The 17,870-nt window shown below is 56.3% G+C and overlaps 3 protein-coding genes and 1 long non-coding RNA gene across 7 annotated transcripts; 1 reads left to right on the top strand and 3 right to left on the bottom strand.

The window, feature by feature from the left end:
- Positions 1–558: 558 nt before the first annotated feature.
- On the bottom strand, positions 559–9,085 carry RASSF1 (Ras association domain family member 1). 2 transcript variants are annotated; one of them, XM_045506068.2, is made up of 6 exons: positions 8,786–9,085; positions 7,022–7,128; positions 2,892–2,996; positions 2,396–2,693; positions 2,157–2,272; positions 559–1,500 (listed from the first exon to the last, which is right to left on the bottom strand). In XM_045506068.2, the coding sequence occupies exons 1-6, from the start codon at positions 9,033–9,035 to the stop codon at positions 1,354–1,356; spliced, it is 1,023 nt and encodes a 340-aa protein (XP_045362024.2). In that variant the 5' UTR covers positions 9,036–9,085; the 3' UTR covers positions 559–1,353. The 2 variants fall into 2 exon arrangements, with proteins under 2 accessions (XP_045362024.2, XP_010967432.1); XM_010969130.3 differs by lacking the exons at positions 7,022–7,128; positions 8,786–9,085 and adding an exon at positions 6,284–6,984.
- Positions 9,086–9,357: 272 nt separating this feature from the next.
- ZMYND10 (zinc finger MYND-type containing 10) lies at positions 9,358–14,373 on the bottom strand. 2 transcript variants are annotated; one of them, XM_010969129.3, is made up of 12 exons: positions 13,310–14,373; positions 12,998–13,106; positions 11,986–12,102; positions 11,806–11,859; positions 11,548–11,685; positions 11,353–11,441; positions 11,162–11,262; positions 10,656–10,828; positions 10,281–10,406; positions 10,077–10,198; positions 9,833–9,958; positions 9,358–9,744 (listed from the first exon to the last, which is right to left on the bottom strand). In XM_010969129.3, exons 1-12 carry the CDS (start codon positions 13,399–13,401, stop codon positions 9,669–9,671), a joined length of 1,323 nt encoding a protein of 440 aa, XP_010967431.1. In that variant the 5' UTR covers positions 13,402–14,373; the 3' UTR covers positions 9,358–9,668. The 2 variants fall into 2 exon arrangements, with proteins under 2 accessions (XP_010967431.1, XP_045362008.1); XM_045506052.2 differs by having other exon boundaries at positions 14,081–14,373.
- On the top strand, positions 13,521–14,549 carry LOC141573779 (uncharacterized). Its single transcript, XR_012500001.1, has 3 exons — positions 13,521–13,657; positions 13,749–13,944; positions 14,432–14,549. It is a non-coding gene; the product is annotated as an uncharacterized LOC141573779 (long non-coding RNA).
- On the bottom strand, positions 14,519–17,751 carry NPRL2 (NPR2 like, GATOR1 complex subunit). 2 transcript variants are annotated; one of them, XM_010969124.3, is made up of 11 exons: positions 17,620–17,751; positions 17,018–17,109; positions 16,746–16,914; positions 16,483–16,591; positions 15,978–16,114; positions 15,793–15,890; positions 15,635–15,671; positions 15,423–15,543; positions 15,230–15,347; positions 14,822–14,964; positions 14,519–14,735 (listed from the first exon to the last, which is right to left on the bottom strand). In XM_010969124.3, exons 1-11 carry the CDS (start codon positions 17,695–17,697, stop codon positions 14,668–14,670), a joined length of 1,170 nt encoding a protein of 389 aa, XP_010967426.1. In that variant the 5' UTR covers positions 17,698–17,751; the 3' UTR covers positions 14,519–14,667. The 2 variants fall into 2 exon arrangements, with proteins under 2 accessions (XP_010967426.1, XP_010967427.1); XM_010969125.3 differs by having other exon boundaries at positions 15,423–15,516.
- Between the last annotated feature and the right edge of the window lie 119 nt (positions 17,752–17,870).

Raw genomic sequence — 17,870 nt, 5'->3', positions numbered from 1 at the left:
AGTGGTCAGGTCCAGATGGCCTGCCCAGCCACCAAATCAGCACTTTAGGGCCTGACCTCAGGCCAGGCAGCTCAGTGCCCGTCTGGCTTCATTCTACCCCCACACCGTTTTTGCGAGTGGAAAAGAAACCGAACGTAAGGAGAATTAAGGAATCGGCCAATGGTTGTATAGCTACGTTCAGGACTGAGGAACTTCAAATTCAGTGTTCTTTCCAAACCCACCAGAAGCCACTCTTCATGAAGGCAAGAATTAACGTCTGTACCTTTGGCAGTGTCTGAGTCACAGTAGTATCTCTAGTTGGTGAAGCGTCTCCCACAGCTTCGCGTGTGTGGTTTCCCTAAGCTCTGGCTGCGGCTCATGTTCTTGCCCCCATCATGACCTGAGCCCGCAGGTGTTGAGTGATGACTCCGTACATATCTGTACACCACATCCTTCACAAATTGGTCCCGTGGGCCCACTTGAAAAGGTGATCTATGAGCCTGTCCATTAATCTTGGCAGCCACTGGCATGAGGGGCAACTGCAGATAAGGTCCCATAATAAAGAATCCAAAAGCGGGATTATTCTTAAATCTTTATTCAGCCAATTCTCTCAGGCCCCAGGCCCTGATGACTGTCACCCCCACCCCCTTCCCCACAGGAGGCATTCAGCTGAGGCCACAAAATACTACATACATCCGCACACATCATCAAAAATACCCAAGGGCAAGACCCTGGCTTTGACTGGCAAACAAGGCACAGACCTGGGCCAGTACCCACACTCATACAGACCCTGGCCCAGGGACATCCTCCTTGGAGGAGGCACTGAGGCACTGCTGCTGCGCCATGAGCCAGCACTCCCTGACCACAGGGTGTGTGAGGAGTCAGAGGGTGCTGCAAAGGGAACCCTAGACTCTTCCTCGATACCTGCCTTATGTTGCACACCCAACCTTGGCTCGTCCTGAGACCTCATCCAAGACCCCAAACACACAACCTGTCGCCATAGATGAGAGCCCTCATCCCTGCAAACATGACCCTATTCTGTTGGTAGGGACTCCAAAATTCTCATATCTGAGACACAAATTAAGGAGACTTCTGTCTGTTCTACTCCTGCTGCAAGCCTGGAGCAGTGTCCCAGGGCAACCCTAGCCCACCATGACCCAGTACATGAAGCGCAGATGGGTGCAGAGCCATGCTCTGCTACACCCACTGGTGGACACAGGGGGCCATCTCCTTCGCTGTTCTGTGGGCTTGTTCCCCCAGCAAGAGAGGGCCTCCATGCACACTCATTCCTCAGGCCACATGGGCCTTCTCACACTCACACGGCACGCCCTCGGTGCTGCCTACTTTCCTCCTTCCACCCAGGGGTACAAGAGGTCACCCCAGGGGGCAGGCATGCAGGGCCTCTTGGATCTTCTGGCGGCAATAGGAGTACTTCTGCAGGATCTGGCGGAGGTGTTCCTCTTCTTCCCGCTGCAGGATGCGCAGGAAGTTGTGTAGTTCAGGCATGCTGAAAGCATCCCACTGCAGGGGGTAGGGGGGAGACACAGTCTGCAGCAGGCACCACCAAGCCAGCAGGCCCTCCCTAGAGACCAGCACATCATGGTCACACAGCTAGATGGGGCTTTCTAATGTCAGGTTCTTGCCTGAATGGTCTGTATTAGGACTCCCAACAACAATTCTATAGAAGATGGGCCCCACAAAGTAGGGTGGTCACCTTATGGAGAGGCAACCAAACCAAACATTTACTAGTTACCTGTGGACAGGTCATGCCCACTCTCTCTGAGGTTAACCCCACTCTGCAGACGCACTACCTTGGAGCTGTAAAGCTTCCAGGTAAAAAGTCCTAATGCCTGAAGGGGGCACCTCCATGTCTTCCTGTGCCCATCTGTGAGGCTTTGATCTGCCCTGGGATCACCACCATCAGACGGACTCCTGCATCTCCTGAGGACTTTCTACATTAGGAAAGAGCAGAGCACCAAGACAATACTTCCTGGCTTCTTGGGACAAGCCCTAGACCTTGGCATGAGTGTCCTGGAAGCCATCACTTTAGCTACAAGGCTCACATACTCTTGGACAGGCTTTGTGGGGCTTGTCCTCAGCCCTATTCCTCCTTCACACCTTACTAGAGCTGCAACCCACTAGTCCTGCCAAGAAACTACAGAGGGCCATGTACTCACGTTCACCTCCCCAGAGTCATTCTCCTTCAGGACAAAGCTGAGGGCCTTCTCACTGGGTCCTGCAAGGAGCCGGAGCCGCAGGGGCTGCTCATCATCTGACAGCTTCCGCAGGTACACTGAGGGCCAGAAGGGGGGAAGGGAATGTGTGATAGAGTCAGGCGCAGTCCCTTGGCCCCTGAGCGCACAGGCACGTGCATATATACCCTCACACATGATGGTGGGGCTAGGGAGATGCCCACCTTGGCCATGGCGCTCAGCCCGCTCAAAGAGTGCAAACTTGCGGGGGTCATCCACCACCAAGAATTTGCGCAGCAGGGCCTCGATGACCTCGCGTGCCCGCGTGCGTGACAACACATGCAGGTGCTTGACAGCATCCTTGGGCAAGTAGAAGGAAGTGCGCCGTTTCACAGCTGTGCCCCGCCCTGGGCCCCGCCGGGCATCCTGCAAGGAGGGTGGTTTCTTGCTGGAGGGAACCGAGACAGGGCGCACCAGCTTCAGTTGAACCTTGATGAAGCCTGTGTAGGAGCCATCCTTGTTCTAAAGAGGAGAAACCAAAACATGACTAGGTTCCAGGTGAGATGGAACAGATCTGAGTACTACCAGTCCACTTAGGGCTAGGCTGAGTGTGAATAAATCACTGTTTGGGCCCACACAGGAACACCTCAGCTGTGACCCTTTGCACACCAGGCACACAGCTGGGTTCCTGGCTCTCTCCAAAACAAGCTATCAACTCACCAGGCTCATGAACAGGTTGCTGTTGATCTGGCCATTGTACTCCTTGATCTTCTGCTCAATCTCAGCCTGAGAAAGGTCAGGAGTCTCCCACTCCACAGGCTCATCCTGAAAGATGGACCAGCATGGACACAGGACCCTTAAGGAACCCATTCCTCTGCAATGTGTGTCACAGGAAAGGAGGGGAGCCCTGGGTGGACCACCTATGAGCAGCCTTTGGAAACTGATAACAAAGTTCAAGTCCTGATGAGAAGAATCCATCACTGCTCCTGGTTCTGCATGCTATGGGTGGACACAGCCAAGGCAGAATCATTTGGCTTCTCTCTGCCGCCTGCCTGAATCCTCCTCAACATTGGGGAAGGCCCTAAGGATACCTTGAAACCAAGGAAACTGAAAGCATGAGGTCAGGGACCAGGAAAAGATGTAGGAATCTGAGGGACAGCTTGATCCCAGCATGCAAGTCAGGTGGGGTCAAGGTGTGTCCTGGAGAAGGCGGTGCACTTTGCCACTCTGCCTTGGCCATAACCCACTGCAGGGTGAGAAGTATGGGTAGTGGTGCACACCAGGAACCCAGCTACTAGCGGGCAGGAGGGGAAGGGCAATCTCTGCAATGTTAACACTCCTGATGGGAGACCTGGGGCCAGCCCTGTGTTCCTCAGACATAGCGAGGAAACCACTGTGACATGCCATTTGATCTTGACCCAAGTTGCATAAAAAACAGCTTCAGGCCAGGCTCCAAACTGCCAGAGGTGCGTGGTAGAGCCTTCTGGTAGAGCCTGTCCCACAAGTGCCAAATAAGTAGACTTTTGGAACTCTTCCCTGCTGTCTAGAGTTAGTTAGTTTGTTTTTTGTTTTGGGGGGGGGGAGGTAATTAGGCTTATTTATTTATTTTAATTAAGGAGGTATAGGGGATTGAACCCAGGACCTCATGCATGCTAACCATGTGCTCTACCACTGAACTATACCCTCCCTCTCAATCCCCGGTCTAGAGGTGTAACCCAAAGATTTTAGCTCCACCATTCAGCCCTTCTCCTTTTCCTCCAGGGACTGGATTCTTGTCGGAAGGGTGGAGTATGGCCCAGGGCAGCCAGGGCTCTGAATTAACTTCCTTCTGCCAAACTCCCTTCGTCCTTTTGCATCAGCCTTACTTCCTGTTGACGTCAGATAGGTCCTAGTAGGTATGAATGTCACAGATACAGCTGAGATCACCACTGACCAATGCCTTGTTCCAGGGGAGTTCCCAGCAGAATGTCTCCTGCAGTATAACCTTAAACTTGTGCTCAGCTCAGCCCAGGGCAGCGAGGCTTTTCCCTGACTACTGCGTTGGAGCCCCCTAAGCTTAAACCATCTGATGGGGACAAATAAGAAGGACAGATGAAGGGTCAGGTAGAGTCCACAGCGTTTTAGCAGTATGCTCTTCACCTTGAACCTGCTGCTGCTCAGCAGCCAGCAAGTGCATGGTGCTGAGGATTGAGGCTGGGGGAGGGGTGGAAATTGAAGCCTGTGTGCTTCCCCAAGCTTCCAAAGGTCTCCTAGACGGAAAAGAGCACTGAGAAGTGAAAACTCCAGCAGAAAGTTTGTTGAAGACAGTGGGAAATCCTGTAGGACTAGTAAGAACAATAGTGTGGGCCCTGGAAAGTGAGGAATCTGGGGGGTAAAACGAAGGCTGCAGGCTGGGAATAAAGGATAAATGTATTTGTTCAGGCCCAAGGAGAGGGACAGGAAGGAGTGACCCCGTGGGAAGAAATGCCAAGATGGGAGGGGTGCTAGGAGGAAAGCTGAGCAGACTAGAGCTGGAGCAAGAAGGAAGAGAATTCTATTTACAGAACAGGGTGATCAAAGGCATGGCACTAAATTATTCTCCTTCCCTAGGATGACTCTAAGCTCTACCTGGGTCCTTCCTCTTCCCTGTTCAGGTTATCCAGGAGCCCTGAACTGGGATGAAGTGACCTCAGTTCCAGCCCCTTCCTTCTCCAGGTCAACCTCCCTCAGTATCTTTACTCATAAAACAAGGGACTTGGACTGGAGACACTGCACTATGCTGTCAGGATTCTAGAGGAGTAAGTTTTTTTCTGTTTCTAAAGCTGACTGCTGGAGGAGGATTCCAACAGCGGTCCCAGAGGGATACACAACGGGACCATGGAATTTCCCTTCTCTTGTACTACAGTCACCCCCCTCTACTCTGCCACTGTCCACAGTGACTGGTGGTTTTTATGTACAGCTTGGAACTCCCCAGCCTCGTTTTCAATTGGTCAGTGTCTTGTGCTTTTCTCACTTTTCCACAATGGAAAATGGCTCAGGCCTGAGTGACAGAGACAGTCCCAGGGATCAACATTCAAACCTTGCACCCAAACTCTGGAGTGAGATCTTGAGGTATAAAATTTTCACTGAAGAATTATCCACAACTCTCTTTTCTTGGCTTATGCAAGGAATTCTGTCCCACTGCTGCCAGATATACTGAACTTCACTTCATGGTCCCCATCCTTCTCCTGATGCCCTGGCCAGGGTGCTCCTCTGAGGTGTACCAGCTCCAGAACAGTTATTTGAGCCTGGTGGTCACAGTCATGGCACACAGCACAGAAGTCTTTGATAATGGGGACACCTGGGAGACTCTGAGACCTACAGCTGCTCTAGTGCCATACCTTATGGTACTGCATTAGTAACCCTTCTCTTGACCTCTCTCAGGGCATTTTACAATCTAGCCTTCCCCACCTCTTGTAGACAAAGTGCTCCTGGATGCTTACAGTCCAAAACAAGGCTTCCTTCCCATCCATTCCCAAATCCCCTTTCTCCAGGTCCGCTCTAATTTTAGTATATGTGTTGCCCAAGCCAGCATTCCAGTTTCCCTCAGGGTGGGGGTCGGGGGAATCGGGATCAGAATCTTCTCCATTCCAGCAGCTGGTGACAGGCCAGGACCGGCAAGAGGTGAGGACTCACCTGGCTCCATTCAGGAGTGCATATGGAGGGGCCCGGACCTTCCTTTGCCTCTCTCCTAAACACACTTCTCTATTCCGGGCTAGAACTCCTCCCGCTCCACTTCCTCCTGGTCCTCCAGAGTGGGGGCTGGGAGCACCCACACGCGGAAATCGAGGTGTTACTCCAGACTGAGCAGTCAGCCTTAGTAATAGGTGAATAATACCCTGGTCTACCCCAAGCCACTGAGCTGCCTCCCCTAGTTCAACCGGTCTGTGACAGAAACTGAAAGGCCTCAGCAGCCAGTACCCACGCGCTGAAAGCCCAACACACGGTTCCGAGGACTGGCCCGGGTTGGGTCCAGGATCCACGCTGACGGGAGAGCAGGGTTGCTTACAAACTCTCGACGCCGAAACTTACCAGGGAGGGGCGGGGTCCCAGCGACCGCCCCTAGCCTGCCTCCCGCAATCCCCGGCCCCCACCTGGTCCCGGCGCGGCCTGCGCGCCAGCGAGGTACGCGCGGTGAAGTACTGCTCGAGCTCTGAGTCGGAGTCCTCCTGGCTGCAGTAGCCACTGCTTGTTGTGCTGCTCCAGGTCATCTCGAAAGAAGGCGTCCCCGCGTCCGCCTCGCCCATCGCCGCGCCCGCCTGCCCGCCAGCTCCGCAAGTCCCGCGCGCGCGTAGCCTCCAACCACCGCCCCAGGCGCGTATGCGCGTGCGCGCGCGTGTAAGTGTGCGCGAACGCCGGAACCAGTGTCCGCGCCGCAACCGTTAACACTGAAATGTAGACAGCCAGGATCTAGCTCTTGTCTCATTGGAAGAGGAATGTCGAAGGGCGGGGCCACACGCACGCCTCGCCTCAAGGAATGATCTCATCGCTCAGGCAGCTAAACTTGGCTCCGCCTCGCGGGCCCCACCTCCCACGGGGAACAAGTCGCAACGTGTGCGCATGTGCACCACCGTGGCCCCAAGACAGGATGTTAGAAGGTGCGAAAATTGCGCTTGCGCGGAGCCTGGGTGGCTCTGGGCAGTCCGCGCAGTCAGTACCCCAAGCACCCCTTCGAGCCCGCGCGCAGAATTAGCCATTCTCTGTCGCGGGAAAGTCGGCTATAAGAACGTTTATTGCGCGTAACGCCAAGAGGCCATAGGGAACGCCTGCAAAGTGACCCGCTCGTCTGCGCGTTCCTGCCTTGCCCGTAAGCTCCCAGGTCCCGCGCTCACCACGTTCGTGTCCCTCTCCAGCGCAGGTTCCCATCCCAGGTCCCGGGGCCCGCAGCAGTCTAGGCAGACGAGCGCGCGGCAACGGTAGTGGCAGGTGAACTTGCAATCTGCAGAGAAGCCTGGCTGTGAGGCGGAGGAACCCCGGGGACAGCGGGGAAGAAACGGAAAAGCGTCCCGGGGACAGAATAGCCCAGGGGTGAAGGCCGTTGCCCGTAATGCTCTGCATGACCGGTATTATCTCAGGCCCCGTTACCGCCCACCGCTACACAGATTTTAGTGTTGGTACACCACCCCCCACCCGCCACCGGCGTGTGCAAACTGGCGAGAAGGCTTCAGGCGGTTAGGGATCCAAGCCTGCTAAACAGTTGGATTTCTGGAGTCGAGGGCAGAACTTTCCCCTTCCTCTTTATCAGCGCCCCTCCCTCCGCCCATTTACTTGAAGGGGGAAAAGAAACCTTGTAACCCAATGCCCCGCTCTAGTTGTTATTTGTCTCTACTCCTCTCACACCAGAAAATTACCTCTCAGTCCCTCGCCTTCACCCTCTACTCATTCCAATCAGGCCTGCCCCTCCCTCCAGGAGACTGCCCTGGTCAGGGTCCTCAGCGACCTGCCCACTGCCAAATCTCCATCTTCACTTCCTCAGCATCATCTGATGCTTGTTCCTCTTGGTTCCTGGGGGGCCCCTTCTATCCTGGTCTTCCTCCCACCTCCCTGCAACTCCTGCTCAGCTCCTTTAGTTCTGTTTCAACTTCCACGTCTAATGGTGGTGTCTCTGAGGCTCAGTCCTGATTGCCTCCCTGCTCTGTGTACACTGACCTACCCCTGATCCAAGGCTTTCATCACTGACCTCTCCCCTCAGATCAAATCCTGTGTATTAGTATCTTTGTTTGGATGTCTAGTAGACATTTCAACCCAACATGGCCAAAATTTAACTCACTTTCTTACCCTTTTAAACTTAGTTTTCCTCACCCCTGCCCTTGCCAGAGTTCCTTATCTCAGCAAAAATCACTACTGTTCTCCATAAAGTTCCTAAATTAACCAGAGCATTGATTCTCAACACAGGCTGCACAGAATAATCTGTTTATAAAAATTACTGATACACTCCCAGTGATTGATTCAACAGGTGTGAGTTAGGGTATAAGCACGGGGGAGTTGGAGGGCTGTAAAAGCATCCCAAGTGATTCTAGCTGGTGTATAGCCAGTGGAAGATCAACTTCTGCTTGCTGGTGAGTCCTGGGAGGGTAGTGGCTGTGTTTCATCTTTTAGCACCTCGTTGACTGAACCTACAGTAGGTATTTACTAAGTGAAGACGCAACAAAACTGCTTGCAGTGGGCCCACCCAAGGTTCTAACTTTTCCATGCCTTCTCCCGTAGGTGGGTAAATTCCCTTCATCCCAGGGTTTCTGGAGGGGGACTTGGGGAGTGACTCTTTGGGAAGGGGCAGGTGTGGGAATACGAACTCAGGGACTGGGTGGCACAAAGACTTTCTCAAGAAGGGCCAACACACTCTTTAAACTCGAAATTAAGCACCTTGTTATTCACAGGTAACTTCCTCTGCCTAACTATGTCTCAAACGCAGGGGGAGCTTGACAAGCTTATAAACCATCTGCCCGAACTCTCTTCTGCTATGGGGCAAAGATAACTGTCCTGGTCCACAGGGACCGTCCCCGTCAAACCCTCTCCGTCGCAACTTGGCCCACAGAGAAGGTGCTGCCCCTTGGCCACCCGTTTCGCTCTCGCCAGCGCAAGGGACCGCTACTCACGTGCGCACTGCAGGCCCTTGCGCACGACGCCCCAGATGAAGTCGCCACAGAGGTCGCACCACGTGTGCGTGGCGGGCCCCGCAGGCTGGAAGCGGTGGCCGCGGCCCGGGACCAGCTGCCTTGCGGGGTTGCGCGCTGTGCCCGGTGCGATGCGCAGCGCGTTGGCACGCTCCAGCCGGGTACGGCCCGGGGTGGCGCACCGCGCGGGTACCAGTTCCCGCAGCTCAATGAGCTCAGGTTCAGCGGACATGGCCCGGTCGGGCCGGGTCTCGGGCCGGCTCTGGGCGCGAGCGAGCGCGGGGCGGGCGGGGCTGCGGGGCGGTCCCCTATGCGGCACCGCCCCCGGACTCAGGCAGAGCGGCGGGAGAGAGCCGAGGGGAGCAGCGCAATGGAAACCTGGGCGCCTGGGCTGTGTCGGCCCGCAGGCGGAGTGGGGCGGCGATGCGCTGCTCTCGCGGAGTCCCCGCCCTCCATTTCCTATCCTCCCTTCAACCCGCCAGCAACTCCCCTCCCCCTGACGACGACGACGACGACGACGACGACGACCGCAAAGGGCCACGCGGAAACAGTCGTGTTTCTGGAAGCCAGCTTTACTTTACTGTACTAGAGGAAGAGGGTCCCCACATCCGGCCCTCGGCCCTCGCCCCCCGCCCAGGCCGCCTGCCCTAGCTTGCTGAGGCTGCGTCCTAAGCCTACCCGCCGGGTGGGGCAGGAAGCGGGGAGTGCTTTGCTGGGGAAGATGGGTCAGCAGCTCTACCCGCCTGCTGTGTTCACCACCTGGGAGACTGGGGCGCTTGCAGAGGCCAGGCTGAGATCCAGAGGTTCAGGGCACACTCTAGTAGGTTGTATAGCATGGGTGGTTGGCCCTCAGCAGCTGCAGCCGTCACTTGGCTCTGTCACCCTGGGCTGCCAGGACACAAGCCTTTCCATGCTTCTCCCAGTGCTTGACTTGGCACTCCCTGCAGACAAGTGGGCTGGTGAGGATACAGTGCTTGTGAGGAGTATGGAAGTGGGACTTAGAGGTCCAAGGTCCTAGGATACCCTCACCTGCAGCAATACCACTCATTCTGGCATCGTGAGCAGCGCTTGGAGGCCTCTGCACTGCAGTAGGCACAGCGGGGCCGCTCTGGAGCCACAGCCTCTAGTACATCCAGCCTGTAGGTCTCAGCCCACCTGGGAAAAGGGTCAGGAGGACCTGGCTGGGCCTGGTGGGTGGAGGGAGAAACACCCCTGCCCACATCCATGCCTTCTGCATCCTTTCCACCCCTTCAGCCAGCTCAGCAGGCCTCACCTTCGTGCCTGCAGCCGCAGTTCCTGCTCTGAGGGGCTGAATACATGCCGCAGCTGATGCTTGGCAATAGCCTGCCACTTGCCTCTGTTCTCTCGCTCTAGCCGCTCCCAGATTTCTGGCATCTGGGGAAGAGAAGAGGAGAATGGCAGGGAGGAGCTGACAAAGTGGGCATTGGTCCCAAGCAACTACCTTCCTAGTACCTACCTGTTCCAACACCAGGTCCTTTTTAGGAGACTGGGCTTCCACCAGGGCCAGGTGGGCCAGGAAACCCTGCAGGTCTGCCAGGTTGGGCAGCTGGTCAAGCAGTGTGTCTGTGAGGAAGGCCCGAAGCTGCAAGGGTGTCCGGGGAGGCCAGTGTGAAGCGGTGCTGACCAGAGGGTCAAGGAACAGAGAAGGCCTGGGCTGGGCTGGGCTGGGCTGAGGGTGCCTGTGGGCCCATGTCCCACTAGCTGCAGTGTCACCTGAGGCCCAGTGTCTGGAAAGAGGGCTGGGGCTGAGGGGGATGGGCAAAAATAAACATCAGGGGTGAGGTGGGGCAGTGCTGGGGCTGTGGGGACTGGTGTGGGCGGGGTTCCCTACCTTGAGTAACTGTCCCTTGGCAAAGCTTGTGAGGCAGTAGCGAGCCCGGGCCTCAGGACTTAGCAGCAGATTGTACAGGGCAATCCACACCTGCCCATCCAATTTGCTCAGCTTTTGCTGTTCTGAAGGGACCACTGTCTGCCAACGGCCACTCTCAAATTGCTGCAGCTTGCCTGGGGAGAGGAATCAGCATACTGGGTGCAGGCGTTGCATGCTCTCTGAGTCAGCTGCGTGGACTGGCAGACTGACCACTGCCTGGGCACAGAACTTGCTCAGGCTGGGGTGCTGCTGGCTCCAGGTCAGGGTGAGTCCTCAGTAGTGGACAGAGAGGCCTTGCCCTCTGCACAGTTCAGATCTAGGCCCACTTTGGGTGAGAGCACCTTGATATTCTCTGTGGACTAGGGGGCAGAGTTTGTCTACTTGTGTGCAAGCTGTCCACCCCATCAATCCAGGAGGATGTCCTGGAAGCAGTGAGCTGGGACTTAGGCAGGGGAGGAGGACCTTACCTCTTTCCCGCCGACTCCAGGGACTGTGCTCCAGCAGTTCCACCAGGAGACACGGCAGGTTGTGGGTGCTGAGCATGCGGCTCAAGGTGCTCAGGGAAAGGCTACAGATGGGGATGGAGAGGTGACTAGAGGCTACAGGCCCAGGCTCCTAGCCCTCGACTGCAGGCCCCAGTCCTGACAGGGCTGCCCACCTGTCCATGCAGTCTGTGATGTAGCGCAGCACTGAGAGGGCTTTCAGTGCGATCTCAAATTCCATCAGCTCTGCCTGCTTCTGCAGCTCCTGGGGTGGGGCATGGGGCACAAGGTGTTCAAGTGGAACCCCGACTCCTACCCAACACACTCAGGCTTTGGGGAGCCCTTGCCAACCCCAGGGAACCTCAGCCCACCTGCATAGGGGTGCTGTATTGGGATTCCTCCTCCTCAGAAGGGCCACCATGGCCACTCTGGGCCACCAACAGAGTCAGTTTACGATGGCAGTAGTCCACCAAGTCCAAGATGGTGTCTTCTGCTGACTCACACACTTCCTGGGGTATAGGTGGAGGCGAAACATTCTATCTCTTATGCCCTTCCCACACACACGCAACCTCCCTTGTTGCCAGGCCCTGGCCTGGAGCTGTAGCCATTGGACAGTGCTGGTGCCTCACCTTGTGGAAAAATACTGTCTCCAAGAGGTTGATGATGGAGGCCTCATGATGTATCTGTCAGATAAAGAGGAGGACAGGGCTCTGGGCTGCTGGGAGAGGGATAGGGGCTACCAGCTACCCTCTATAGTTCCGGGCCCTCTGAAGGGGTGGGCGGGTCTATGAACCAATGGAGCAGCTCACCACCATGTATATGGGAAATGTGTTCTGGGGTTTAAAGTCCTCCAGCCTGCACAGCACAGGGAACACTTTCTGCTTCCACATCTCCACCGCAATCAGCTCCTCTACCAGTGTCGGGATCTTTGAGGGGAGGGCAAAGTACAGGGATGAGGTGGGCCAACCTTGGCTTGGCAACCCTCCCATCCCTGGCTCCCCAATCTCCTCTGGGTCCCTAGCCTCTCCCATGTCACATAAGTTCCTTCCTGACCTCTCTCCTGCACCTTAGACTTTCATTTCCAGCTGCCCCAACATCTCTGTGGGGGCATCCCTCGTGCTTCCTGTGACTGGCCCCTCCTGCCTTGTCCCCAGGCTGCCATGCTCCCTCTGTACCTGCATCCTTGTCCTCTCCTCCTGTATTCAGTTGTCCCTTTCAGGCTAGCCCTCCTGCTCATGCCCTGCTCTGTCCTCTGGCTTTCCAAGGCTCTTATGTGCCTTGGCCTTACTCTTATTTGGCGCCCTTCACAGTGCCCTTTTCCTACCCCACCTCCCAGTAGGGGGCTCCATCTTTTCCTTCCACTTTTTGTCAAGTGATATCTCAGATCATCTACTGGTGCCACTTCCTGATTCACGTTCCAGCCAAGTTAATCCCTGGTTTCTAACTCCGTCTGTCTCATGTTGGAAAGGTTGCCTCCTTCCATGCCAAAGTCCCACCGCTACTTCAGTGGGAGCCTTCTCCAGCCTGGCAGTCTATTCAGGATGGCCTTTAGAACTTGGGCCCTCCCTCTGCAGCCTAGGCAGTTCTATGATACACGACTATGTCCCTAATCAACCGGTGCCATGCACCCCACCTGGCGTGCCAGGGTCTTGTCCCATAGAGGTGCAAAATCAAATGTGTAACACACTTTTCCTTCTCCTTTGGGGAGGGCAGGTGTGCCAACCAGAGGGAAGTGCAGGCACCCAGGGTGCACCTGAGGGGTAGAGTGGTGGGGTGGGGAGTGGTGAGAAGAAGGGAACTCTGCCTGTGTCTCCAGCATACCTTCCCATGGGTGACCAGCAGCTCCTGGATGGGCTCGCCCTGGCTGGCTGTGGCATCAAGAATGGCCTGCATATTCAGCTTCTCCAGATTCTCATGCTGCTGGTTCCACCTGCCCCAGAGGGGGTGTGAGCACATGTGAGAGCGCATGTGTGGTAAGAGTGGGGGTGGGGACTAGGTCCTATTGAAGCCTAACCCGATCCTGAGGGGCCAGAGGTGACTCAGGTTACCTCTACACCTGGGGGCCCTTCCCCCCAAGTGTCAGGCCCATACTCCCCGACTCAAGGACGCCTGACCTGGATCCAGCTGCCTCACCCTTCGGAGCCCATCTCGCGCAGCTGGAAGCTGCGCAGTCCCCGCACCAACAGGTCAGCCTCCCCAGGCAGCAGCAGCTCCAGGTCGCCCATGTCGGCGCCAAGAACAGAGAGCAGGAAGGCGGGGTCCCGCTGACTGCGGGAAGCAGCTGGAGCTGAGATGGAGGCGCTGACACGCTTGCGGACCACTGTCTCCCGCGGGGCCGAAATCTGGGACCTGACCGTTGTGGAGCGGTTGGGGCGCGTGGGTCCTCGCCGCCATGGAAACGGTTAGCTCGGCGCCTGCGCAGTGCTGCCTGGGCAGCCCCTGGCGGCCGCCGGCGCAGCGCCCGGAACGGCCAGACGGCAGGTAGCAACCCTCCCTGGACTTCTGGGGCTTTCTCCCTCACAACCGGCTGTGGCTCACGGGTCTCCCTTAATTCTAGACTCTTGTGGCCTAGGCTCCCTCCTCCGATGGACGTCAAGTCGGTCTGACCCCCACCAACTCTTCCTGTAGCTGCTCCCTCTCAGCCCACACTGATGCGCCTCTCCGTGGTCTCCTCGCTCCCAGCTCCACCTTGTTGGCTCCACTCGCGAAATACCGCTCAGGGCTCACTTCTCTTCATCCTATTCCAGGCTGCCATTACCTCTCATAAGGTAACTACCGTGGCCTTGACTTTGCTGAGTAGCAGAAGTCTTTAAAGGTGTACGTGAGACATTATTCCCTCGCATGAGGGTGAATCTGGCTGCCTCTGGCCCTCAAAATCAAAATACTGTGTCCAAAGCAGCTTACCGGCAACTCTGCAGTATCAGGCTCTTGACCTTCTCCTACCTCAGGACTTCGTTTCTTGCCCCACTCCCACTTGACTCCTAAGTTCCAGCCCCATGGGCCTCCCTTGGCTTCCACATACATCCCAAGGAGCCTTTTGCTTCAGGGCTTTTGCGCTTGTTACTTCTGCCTGGAATACTCCTTCTCCTTCAGGGTTCAGTTTAAGTCAGCTCAGCTAGGCCTTCCTTGCCCATCTAATCCAGAGCAGCCCCAGCAGCCATCCCAACTCACTCTTCATCACAGCTTCCTGATTGTTTCTTTCAGTTTGTAATTAGCTGGCACTTTTACTTGTCCATTGTCGGTCCTGCCCACCAGATGGCGCCCCAGGACGCCAGGACTATGGCTATTCCATTTCCGAAGGTTCTCTCCGGTGGCTGGCTCAGAGGCAGTACTCAATAAAGGTAGGTTGAAATGGATGACTTTATTTACAGAAGTGTGCATCAACCTTAAGGCAGTATGGGCTAGTTTGCTGGTCTAGCCCTCACGCACCAGGCAGGGCTTAGCAGGAGACAGCAGTCACAGCTGTGTGCCTGGTCCAGCCCTCACCAGCCTCACTTCCAGCAGATGATGATATTGGGGTCATTTTCCAGCCGTTCATCCAGCTCCTGATAGCTCATGCCTGGGTGATGTGGTGGAGGTAAGGTCAGCAGCCTTGGCTTGGCCACCCTGCCCTGACCGCACCTCACCTGTTCTGCCTGCCTCTACCTGTCTTGCAGCAGATCTCATCGTAGCTGTGGCAGCCTGTGTAAAGCCTGGCAGGGTGGCTCCGCTCCTCCCGAGACACCCGCACAGGATACTTCTGTAGTCGTCGGATGAGGTTCTTCATAAGCCCAAACTGGATCAGCTTCCTGGGGTGAGGGTTGAGGGAGAGAGGGGTGATGCCCTGGCTAGGCCTCCTCCTAGCCAGGTCAGTCTCCCCTCCAGTTTTGTCTCAGTGACCAGACTGGCATCTAAATCTGTCACCTCCAGGAAGCCTTCCTGGAGTAGCAGTGCCATGTGATTCTGTTCACTGCGAATCTCTTGCTTTCTCTCTTACCCAGGGCTCCAGAGAGACACAGAGAGTATGCCTGCCCTCAGGCAAATCCCTCATGCCCCAGGGGATCCCCCTCTGACCGTTCATCAACGTGCTGCAGCTGTTGGGGGTGGCGGCCAATGAGATCTCTCACAGTAGTGCCAGGGCTCAGGCTGCAGTACAGCTGGAACACATCCCGGAGACTGGCCCTCTTGTGCCCTGTAGGCATCAGGGGTCAGCTCTCCAGATGGCCCTGCCCTCCCTGAGATGGCCTCCCCCAGAGCCTACCAGTACCTTGCTTGGTCACGTAGGATAGACATGCCTCCTGCAGGGACTTGTCATCTACCAGGTCCTGGACCTTGGGTGTCGGGCAGTATACATTGGAGTACTGGAGGGTAGCAGGAGGCACAGGGGCCTGAGTGAGGGGTTTGGAAGTCTGACACAGCCTCAATTAGGCTCAGCCACGTGATCCATTCTCCAATTAGTCAGATCCCAGACTCACCTACCTGGAGGATGGACACCAGTGTCACAACGCCATAGTACCTGGGGGAGATAGTTGTGCTCAGCTTGCAAGAGCCATGCCTTCCCAGCTCCCACACTAGGCCCCTGGGCTCTTCCTGACTGGCAGCGACCCTGTCCTGAGCATGACTATTGCCCCACTCACAGCAGGTTCTGGATGGCAATGCGCACCAGGTTGAGCTCTACGTCCGCCTCGGCTGAGATCTTCTGGACGTGGCGGAAACCATCAATGTAGGGCAGGATCTGGGCAGGGTGGAGTAGGGTAAGTAGGGGTGGAATGAAGAGCTGTGGCCAGCTCCAGGGGTTGATAGCCAGAGAGGGCTAGCACACCTGTTGTGTGGTGAGGTCCCACTGTGAGTTGAAGAAATCCTCCTTGTCCTTGGTAAAGACAGGTACATCATACTCCTGGGCCACAGGAGGGTCAGGCCGCTGCTCAATCACCTTCAAGTGGATGGTGTTGGACTCATCTGCAGGGGACCCCACCTATATTCTCAGTGCCATCTCTTCCAAGAGGCCCTCAATTACCATCCAGTCCTCCCAGCAACCCTTGAGGCAGGCAAGTGGCTCTGGGTAGGGCCAATCTTTTATAGAGCAAGAGACTGAGGTCCAGAGAGAAAAAGGAACATGCCCAAGGAGTAGAGCTGGAGAGCTCTACTGGCCTCCCCCTCCCCAGCCCCACCATGCATTGGACCCTGGACATAATCAGCCCAGCTCATGGCTATTTTCTGGCCACCAGTTTGTTTGTGAGTCTTGTCCTTGGCTGGGCTCACCTTCCTCTGCCACTTTCCCATCCCTCCTCAACCCCTCTGCTGTCCTTGCACAGGCTGGGCCATACCGATAGGCAGAGTGCACCGGCCTGAGGCATTTAGCTCCTCCAGCAAGATGGTCATGATGGGCACCAACTTCTGCTTGCTCTCCTCCGTGGACACGAAGCTGCTCTCTAGCTGGATGGAGCATGGACAGCATGGTGGGTACATCCCAGAACCTTTGGCTGACATCCTGCACTGGCAGGTTCCTAGGGCTGGAGGGCTTTGGAGACATGCAAACACCTTCCCCAACTCTGCCTGCCCATCCACCCAAGCCCATTGTATTGCAGACCTCCAGTGTGGTCAGGTAGCCTGCCAGCTTTTTGACGATGGGCTCAAGGGCACAGGTCTTGGCCTGGGCATCACACACGAAGCCTAGGTTAAAGAGCAGGGCATTGCGGCTGTACTTCTTGTGCTCGATGCACACGGGGCAGCCAATCAGTTTCTTCTCCATGGCTGTGCTGGATGGTGGGTGGGGGAACAGGTGGGAATAGAGTCAGGCTCCTTCCACCCCAGAGTCTGACCACTCCTGGGAGTTCCCCCACCCCCTAGCTAGGGCCTTACACAGTGATGAGCTTGTTCTGCAGCTCTGGCTTGGTGATGATGTACACCTGGACGGTGTCAAACAGCTCCCTGGAGATGAAGTCCTCGGGGACCTGGGGAAGGGAGTGGCAAGAAGTCCCTTAGTGGACCTTGTAACTTGGTGGATTACACAGGGTGATCCCCAAGGCCTAAGCCCTCTTCTCCAGGGTTTCTCCTTTCTTCCATCCACCCAGGACTACTACTCTTTTGTGTTTCCAAACGCATGCGCCTCCTGGCTTTTGCATATGCTGTTCCCTCTATCTGGCACACTCCTACCTTACCTAAATTCCTGTGCATCCAGGGGTACTACTGGTGCGACCACCCTGTCCCATCTTTCCTAGGACCTGGCAACTCCCCTGGGCCCCCATAACCCGATTTCCCACAATCACTGCCTATGTCATGTTTGTTTGCCTCGCCACACCAGGAGCCTGGGACCTGGTCCTCTTGGTTCACGATTCTCCGCGAATTAAGGAGTGGCGTGCCTGCGTGCAGTACAGGGCACAGGGTTCCACCGCTTTCCGGCAGTCGGCTGAACTCCCCTGAGCGTCCCTCTACCTCCCAGTCCCCGCGAGCCCGGATGGCACCTGATAGGTGATCTTGGGTCCCAGCGTGGGGTGGAACTCGCTGAAGAATATGCATTCGATGCGGCAGCCACTGCCCATGGTGCTAATGGGGCCCGGGACCGTGGCTGGCACCTCTATGTCTGGGAGCACCTGTCAGAAACAGCCCTGAAGCCTGGGACACCGGGTCAAGCACGCCTGCGCACTGACACAGCCAACACACCGTCTGCTCAACAGCGCCTGCGCATCGCGACTCAGTCGTGTGGCTGTGGGGG

This window comes from Camelus bactrianus, chromosome 17 (assembly GCF_048773025.1).
Source record: "Camelus bactrianus isolate YW-2024 breed Bactrian camel chromosome 17, ASM4877302v1, whole genome shotgun sequence".
NCBI lineage: Eukaryota > Metazoa > Chordata > Mammalia > Artiodactyla > Camelidae > Camelus > Camelus bactrianus.
Note: the sequence above shows the minus strand (reverse complement) of the source record. Positions and strands in the feature narration are given on the sequence as shown.

What these genes read in the sequence shown, in the direction of transcription:
- ZMYND10 (XM_010969129.3), bottom strand. Translation starts at nt 13,401, where the DNA reads ATGGGCGACCTGGAGCTGCTGCTGCCTGGGGAGGCTGACCTGTTGGTG. An exon ending in TGCTGGTCACCCATGGGAAG is followed by an intron (nt 12,103 to 12,997) that starts GTATGCTGGAGA and finishes CTCCCCTCAAAG; the next exon opens with ATCCCGACACTGGTAGAGGA. An exon ending in AATACAGCACCCCTATGCAG is followed by an intron (nt 11,442 to 11,547) that starts GTGGGCTGAGGT and finishes GCCCCACCCCAG; the next exon opens with GAGCTGCAGAAGCAGGCAGA.
- NPRL2 (XM_010969124.3), bottom strand. Translation starts at nt 17,697, where the DNA reads ATGGGCAGTGGCTGCCGCATCGAATGCATATTCTTCAGCGAGTTCCAC. An exon ending in CAGAACAAGCTCATCACTGT is followed by an intron (nt 16,915 to 17,017) that starts GTAAGGCCCTAG and finishes CCCACCATCCAG; the next exon opens with CACAGCCATGGAGAAGAAAC. An exon ending in GGGACCTCACCACACAACAG is followed by an intron (nt 15,891 to 15,977) that starts GTGTGCTAGCCC and finishes CACCCTGCCCAG; the next exon opens with ATCCTGCCCTACATTGATGG.
- RASSF1 (XM_045506068.2), bottom strand. Translation starts at nt 9,035, where the DNA reads ATGTCCGCTGAACCTGAGCTCATTGAGCTGCGGGAACTGGTACCCGCG. An exon ending in GCAACCTGTTCATGAGCCTG is followed by an intron (nt 2,694 to 2,891) that starts GTGAGTTGATAG and finishes TCTCCTCTTTAG; the next exon opens with AACAAGGATGGCTCCTACAC. An exon ending in GGCTGAGCGCCATGGCCAAG is followed by an intron (nt 2,273 to 2,395) that starts GTGGGCATCTCC and finishes TCTGGCCCTCAG; the next exon opens with TGTACCTGCGGAAGCTGTCA.